Source organism: Pinus tabuliformis, chromosome 9 (assembly GCF_031772625.1).
Source record: "Pinus tabuliformis cultivar Carrire ecotype Pingquan chromosome 9, CPIR1, whole genome shotgun sequence".
Lineage (NCBI taxonomy): Eukaryota > Viridiplantae > Streptophyta > Pinopsida > Pinales > Pinaceae > Pinus > Pinus tabuliformis.
The window spans coordinates 622,457,216-622,465,319 of record NC_142307.1 but is presented as its reverse complement, the minus strand read 5'-3'; the positions used below and the strand labels follow the sequence as shown (position 1 = coordinate 622,465,319).

The window sequence follows — 8,104 nt, the reverse complement described above, 5'->3', positions numbered from 1 at the left end:
AGATCTTAACAATGTCACTTTCTTTGGCACCAAGTGTATACACAACTCACATATCTAAGGTGCGTATGTAAATGGATGGGGTTTTAAAACCCTAGGGTATACTTGGTCAATTTGATGGTGCCAACTGATTTGGGACGTTGACAATGAAAATCAAAGTTTATTTGTTGGAATGTAGCTAAGTTAAGAAAATATCAAAATCTTGATGTTAGACAAACTGCGTCTCTAAAACCTCATGTCTTTGTGAAACAATACATAGGATGCATTAGTTTTAGCCATAGTCCAATTCCAGTTGATAATCACCCACATTTTCCATAACATGTTATGACAAATTCTTATAATGACACAAATCGGCAACAAAATATGAGCATATGTCAAAAAGGGCTAAGAATCGAGATCTAATAAAAATAAAATAATCCTCTTGTGTTTTATCATATTAACAACTCTTTAAATTTCCAAATATGAAGCTCTTTAAACACATAATCATATGTCCAAGAACAACAATAAACCAAACAGAAAAAAAACAAATAACAAATGGGAAAATAACATGCCATCTTTAAGATGTCAATTAAAAAGAGTTTTCTTTAGTGAAAGGATATCTAATTTTATATTGGTTAGAAAGAATAAAAATAGATATATCTCAATCATGTCTATCTCATAGACATGTCTATAATGGAAACTTCTAGAGCGTCTATTTTCCATATCCTTAAGGAGCAATTTAGCATATCTTTTACAATGTTGCTTAATATGCAACAAGAATTTTGTTCAATATTGTTCAAAGAATAAATAGATTCACTCATGCGTCAAAAATAAGGTTGTGACAACTGGAATCGCATGGGTATGGGCAATCTATCTCCCTCGTCACCTTTCGATCAAAGTACCAATCTCCTACAGCCTCTGCAATGGTCTATCATATATTCAAGTTCACAGTCTAATTAGTTCGAATTCCAGTAGCCACTTCAAGCATAATCCATATTTTGTGACATGCAGATTGCTACTAACATCAAATTGGAAGAGCTACATTTCTCTATCCAAGAAGAATCTCAAGCATCCATAAAGAAAATAGTTTCTCAAATAGAAACAATGATAATCTGACAATTATACGTACACTCGTTTGTGACCATACTAGTCATGATTATGTCTCCATCCATTAGATAAAGGACGGGGACAACTTGCATGAACTTCGACTTAAACCAAATGTCCACAAGGAAGCTTTGCGTATTCAAAAATATTTATAAACTCACATCTATAATGCATAAAATGCTCCCTTCAAGAAAACTCTAAGCATTGCATCCAGTAGAATGGAAATGAATTAATTTGTAGTTATCACATGGACATACGACCACAGGAAAAAAAAATGGAAGGAAAGTGACCATATAGATACTACACCCTAGTAGCCACAAGACTCAAGAGATTGCTCAGAGGTTAGATCCACCAAATCCTGTGGGGTTACCAACTGCTATGTTGGCTAGCGTTTAATACCAGCATCTACTCAAAAGCAAGGTACCACCTTCCTCATTCTTCTCTCAAGTGCAAGAAGGTGGAGGCGGGCGAGGGGGCGGCATTATTTCTCCAGAATGGGAAAAATAAAGGATACCACGCTTTTGTAAAACATATTTACAAGAGTCATAAATGTAGATCTCTTGATATATTGTTGTAGGAATGGGCACGCTCACTTTGATTAGTCATGTTGAGAAGCGTGAGGTTCACCCCATAATGGGAAATAACAATATATAAGAATCATGGCTCCATACATCCTTGAGCAGAGATGTGGCATCCTTGATTAATGACAACATGAAAAACAAAATAAGAGATCTGCATAATACAAAATAATTGCAATACCTTGTTATTCAACCTTGGAGAGCCGGGTGAAAACCATGTCACTTGCATCTCAGTCTGACAATGTGTGAAGCATGAGTTGATAAACATGCCTCCCGATCTTGAACCATTGAACACTTGCAATGCATTAAGCATTTGAGTTCTTAAGTCTGTTCAGATACAAATCAAAGACAGATCAAAAGATAGTACCAACTCACAATGATGTTACTTCTCACCTACAAGCTTTGGCCATTGCAAAAATTTACTAGATTAAATAGCATCTTACTAAGCGTAAACCTTTTTAGGAAAAAGCATAGTCAAACATGGAATTTGAGACGCAAAAGATGTACATTTAGGCACACTGATGTGAGTCATAATATATCCATATTCAATATGAGGAGGCTCAAACACGAACATTCCCGCAATTTGAAATTAAATATTAATTATCTATATTTTCACTTTAAGCCATAATCACTGGTTATGTGAAACATTAAGTTTTTCTCATCAATGATGCAACTCTGAGTGACTTTCACGTTGTATATGGGAAAGGCTACAATAAAATAGGTATCTCTTTTGTAACTTTTGATAGATAATGCTAATTACTTTACCAAGGAAAATATCTTCTTTAGGCCATAGTTAAACTGTTATTAATTACCCAAGTCTCCAAAAAGATTTTAATATCATGCAAATATCAAGACCAATATGCATTCATAAGACGCCTAACAAGGTGCAAAGTGTAACTAGAAATACAAGGGTTAACACCAAAATACTTAAAAGGGTGAATTATCAGAAGAGGACCTTACGATAACTTCTATTCTAACATTAATCAAACCAAAGAGCACGGTAGTTACAAGCCCCAAAAACAATGAATTCACAGCCAAGAATGCTCTTTTAAAACAAAGTCCAACACATTTTAATGACAATATAGTCATTTTTAGGTTTCAAGTTTGGAGGCTAAGTTGGATGATTGAAGAATTTATCTAGAGCCTAAATATTAACGCCTTTCGCTTAGTCATCCTTTACCAGAGTTGAATAATTTCTTCTTGAGTATATAGTTCATAAAGTCATTTTTATTGCCGTCTTGTTCTTTAACATACTATATTAGACTAGTCAAGTTATATGTTAAGGAATGACATGGTGTTGTCTTATATTTGGCTGAATAGGGAGCCGTTTTAAATGGTTGCGATAACAGCCTGACAATGTTAATTGAAACTTACTTAGAATAACAATTGTTGCTTTAGCGACTTGCTTTAAAATATTTTCAATGTTGTTGGAAGAATCACCGCACCTCTATGGAATCCATAATTTCCACCCTGGGGATCCTAGTTACTGGTTTGGAACGTTTACCAACACCTGCGGGTTTTGGTGTAACGACAAACCTCCACATGGTATCAGAGCCTGGACCCAGGTTCGATTCCCCCGAGTTGCGTTTGAGGGGGATGTTGGAAGAATCACCGCAACTCTATGGAATCTGTAATTTCCACCCTGGGGATCCTAGTTACTGGTTTGGAATGTTTACCAACACCTACGGGTTTTGGTGTAACGGCAAACCTCCACAAATGTTTCTAAAAAGTTTCCTCTTACAAGTTATCATGTACCATCATTAATCCGTACATATGCTTTGCCATAATTTCCATATATCTGCTTAGCGACACTACATTATTTTCACTTTGCATGCCTCCTACCGTAATGATTTCCGAGCTCTATTCTTCCCAAAATGGCACCCAACATTTTGCACTTTCGCACCTCATGTGATGGTTCAATCTCAAATAGTTTCAATCAGCGTGAAATTCGCGTTTGAAGTGATAATATTATGAACATAAGTTTGCTAAGAGTTTCCAACCTCAGGAAGAGATACCGACCAAAATTAACCATAATTAACACAAATAAACTCTAATTAAACCATATTTATATGCTACTAAACCCTAATAAACCTTAATTATACATGAATATACCCTAATTAAAACTTAATTATAAACCAATAAACCCTATTTGACCCAAACACATCCTAATTATCAGTGTTGCAAACATCCAGATTTTATCACGATAAAATAGCAAAATCATGATTTTTTGGCCTAGCCGAAGTTTGTTGATTTTTACCTATATTTTGGCGGTATTTTGATTTTGATGATTACTGATTTTTACTGATATTTTTCCAATTTTTACGATATTTTGGTTTTCCAGGCCCTTGCCAATTTTATCTCGATGCCGTTGTTTGCAACATGGCTAATTATACACAATCATTGAGAAGCAAAGTGCAAACCTAAATGTAGTTAAATAGTCTTTGAGAGTGCAAACACTGAGATTTGCATATTGTGGTTTTTCTATCCCTGTTGGCACTTTATAGATCCAAGGTTAAGAAAGATATACTATGTTGCACTGGTTTTGGGGACCAGGGAATGGGGGGCGAGTCCCCGGAACGGCTAGAGCGCACCTTCAAATTTTCAGGGGATGACAATATATCTATATATATATATATATATATATATATATATATATGCAAAATTCAATATTAACATTTGTAGTTGTTTCAAGCTAGTATTATGCACAACCCTTACACTCGCCAATTAAAATCTCAAACAATTTGAAAAGGGGTTGAGTGACATTCCATTATTGGCCACTAGACATGAGCTTTAGCTTTAGGAAACTTAAGTGTAACTACTTTAAATTTGTAATAAGGTCCATGAACAATTTATCAAGGAGAATTGTCTTTACATTAGTTTTTATTCGTCATATTTCTTGTTAATGATGACTATGTTAAACACAAAAGGCATTCCCTTTTCAATAGGTTTTGCAAACTTTTATAGCTGTGTTGAAAACCACTATAAAATAATTTGGTTTTCTAATGATATTAAATTCATATTTCAGATTAAGAAGGGGATTGAATAGGAATTTATTTAAACATTTAGTACTCAATCCAATTCACAACTATCTGATTGTTTTCACAATGCTTGGGGTTGGGATGATGGAAGCACTGAACTTGAATGAGTCCTCGAAACCCACATACAATATGTAAAAGCTGAGATGATCCTAAGAAAGAACAAGAAAAATAACCACAAAGATCATCCTTTTAAAACGTTGTATTTTCTGTTTTCTTGACATGGAGGGCGTTTTTTGTAATTTTACCATTGAAAATCCAATATCTAAATCATTAGAAATCCAAAATGAAACCCATCATACAAAACCCGTTTTTTGAGCTGCAATTCATACAAAAAATTTAGATTCAATGCATTCCAAAAAAAATGAATGGAAAAACTCATATTGTTCAATCATCAATGCCCATGATTGTCAAAACTGAAGCATTGCGCTTGGATTATCCCTAAAACCTTCACAAAACATCCTGGAAATCTGCCTAGAAAACCTTCTAAATTTGCCAAAAACATCCCTGAAATCTGTCTGGAATGTCTTGGGGACAGCTAGAAAGTCCCCAATGTTGAAAAGCGTAAATAGGTTCGGTCTTCATAATGACATGTAATTATAATTTTATGTAATGAGATGTAAAGAAGAAAAATAAAATATTGTAATGCTTGCATCATGGGTTTCATGAGCAAGAGATTTTATTTTTGAGTCAAGGCTCCCAATGAGAGTCTTTAGGAATTATTTGTCATCTAGTCATAAAATGTAGTCATTGTCATGTAATGAAGTCATGTTACACTTTGTATAGAGTCAAACTTGTCTATGTAAAGTATCCTCCAAGACCTTGTCACTTATCCTCTTCAAGTCGGCTTACAACGATGGAAGAACTTGCTAAAAGAAGTCGGCCTAACCACTTGGGATCATGTCGGCCTAAAGGACATGTAAAGAGGTCTATATATAACCACATTCAGCCTCACTTAGAGGCAAGCAACTCGACTTGCATTTGATCAAGAAGAAGTGCGAAGTAGAGTCCAACAGCAGAAGTGTGAAGGAGGATTTCTTCTGGGTATAGTGAAGGAGGTTTCTTCTGGGGCAGCGAAAGAGGTTTCTTCTGGGTTAGCGAATGAGGATTCTTTTGGGCATAGCAAAGAAGAGATTCTTCTGGGTATAACGAAGAAGATTTTCTTTTGGGGACAGTGAAGGAGAGTTACTTCTAGGAATTGCGAAGAAAGGATTCTTCTGGGATCAACGAAGAAAGAGTTCTTCTGGAATACTTGTTCTGGGAGACCGAGATTCTCTAAAGGAAGCTATTAAGATCATAGAGACCGAGTTTCTATATAGGAAGTCGAGGAGAAGCCAGTGTGAAGAATAGAGACCGAGTTTCTCTAGAAGGAGCCGAGGAGAGCAATTCAAGATCTAGAAGAAAGCCGAGAAAGGGAAGAGGCAGAGCATTAAGGTTAGTGACAAGGTTCTTGGGAGGATACTAGAGTCAATGGTCTTGGTACTCATCAACTAAAGATCTAGAAGAATAATTTTGATCGAGTTTTCCTCTCAATAGATGAGAGGTTTTGGCCTTCGCCGACAAGCCTACATATTGTGTCACTTGTCTCTTATTGAGCATATTGATAATTGTCTTGATGAAAAAAACACAATAATAACATAACGAAGAAAAGACTATAAGCTAAGAAGTAAAAGTATATCACAAGCAATTATCAAGAGAGAAATCTTTTAACTATTCATGCCCTAAATTTCTCAACACCCAAGTCTCCAATGGAGTCCCCAACAATTTGGGGACATTTCCTAAGGGTCCAAAAGTCCCCGGAACGCGGGGACGCAGGGTACGTGAGTATTTTTTGGGGGGACAGGTCCCCGTGCAACATAGAAGATATATGTTAGTCACTGTGTAAAATGGGTTAGAAGTGTACCCTTGCATGGAAATGTCAATGATCTACTTGACATGACAATGAACTATATGACATGATTGTGATCAATATAATAGTGACTTGGAGAAATAACTCATGTCTACATGACAGTAACCTTGGCATGACAGTAATCATGTATATGGTGTTGAGAAATCTATGGCATCAAGTATTAGGTAATTTCTCTCCCATTAGTAACTGCTTGTGAGTTTTTTTATAACTTTAGATTATGATCTTCTTTACTTAAGTTATTAATGTTCTTCTTCATCAAATAGCTACCAATGCATGAACATAAATAGACAAGAGACACAGAATGTAGGCTATGAGCCAGGGCCAAAACCTCTCTCTTTGAGAGGAAAACCCGCACAAAAATTCTTCTTATAGAGATTTCAATTGACGAATACCAAGACCAAGACCCTTGACCTATTTTCTACTCCAAGACCAAGGCAAAAGTTCTCTTGACAGTCAACCTTCTTCTTGAATCCTCTTCCACTTTGACCTTCTTAGCATCGAGACATCGTCACCACTAAGATCTTATCACTGTCTTCACATTGAGATCTCCGTTACTGTGAGAACTCCTCACTGTCATATTACCGAGACCTTACTTCTGTGATGCACCGAGTCCTTTTTCCTGAGATAGCACTGATATCTTTCCTTTAAGGTAGCACTGAGACCTTTACTGAGATTCCATCAAGATTGTATCCATGTGGTGAGACTTCATTACTCTGTGTATACTGAAAACTCTTGTTGTAGTAGCACCGAACATAAGATCACCTATCGAGTTCCTTTTTCCGAAATGCTTGTCACTGTAACTGTGATCTGAATCACAAAGGTAAATCGAACTCCTTGACTCTTCACCGAACTGTGGTCTCCTTTCAACACCAAGCTGTAGTCTCCTCACCGAACTGTGTCACTGTAGTCTCATATACGAATCACAGAGATATCTGAACCTGTCTCTGCACTAGGTCACCCGAATTCAGAGAGATCCGAACTTGTTTTCTGTGGTAATGTGAAGACCCTTCACACATATATATAGTGGTTTGTCCTACATAAATAAGCTGACATGTGCATCTGAATAGGTGTGTCTTCATTAGGTGAAGCTGACATGAGTTCTTCACTTTAACTTGAGGCCGACTTGAAGAGGAGAACTTTGTGCTTGTCTTTGGAGGGCTACTTGACAATCCTATAGACTCATATACATTGTAACATGCCCAAGAAGGGTTCTTCATGACATTGACTCTTTTGACAAATCCTAAAGGCTCACAATGGGAGCCATCTAAAAATAAAATCCCTTGCTCATGAAACCCATGAAGCAAGCCTTACAATAATAATTTTATTTTCTTCTTTACATCATTTACAAAAATCACAATTACATGTCATTATGAAGACTAAACCTAGTTACACTTTTCAACACTCCCTCTTAACTAGGGAGTTATTCATAATGGTACTTGGTCATTCTCAATCTAAAGAATTTCTCATAAGAAGAATCAGATTGGTAACCCATCTGTATAGCA

The 8,104-nt window shown here is 36.1% G+C and overlaps 1 protein-coding gene across 1 annotated transcript in view; it reads right to left on the bottom strand.

Moving 5' to 3' along the window:
* Positions 1-584: 584 nt before the first annotated feature.
* The window catches only part of LOC149150126 (pectin acetylesterase 8-like), a 441,889-nt gene continuing 434,369 nt past the window's right edge, over positions 585-8,104 (bottom strand). Inside the window, exons 11-12 of the mRNA XM_089446085.1 lie at positions 1,840-1,985; positions 585-904 (exon numbers count right to left, since the gene is read on the bottom strand). Coding sequence (XP_089302211.1) covers positions 794-904; positions 1,840-1,985 — 257 coding nt within the window. The 3' untranslated portion in view covers positions 585-793. The remainder of the gene's footprint in view (positions 905-1,839; positions 1,986-8,104) is intronic.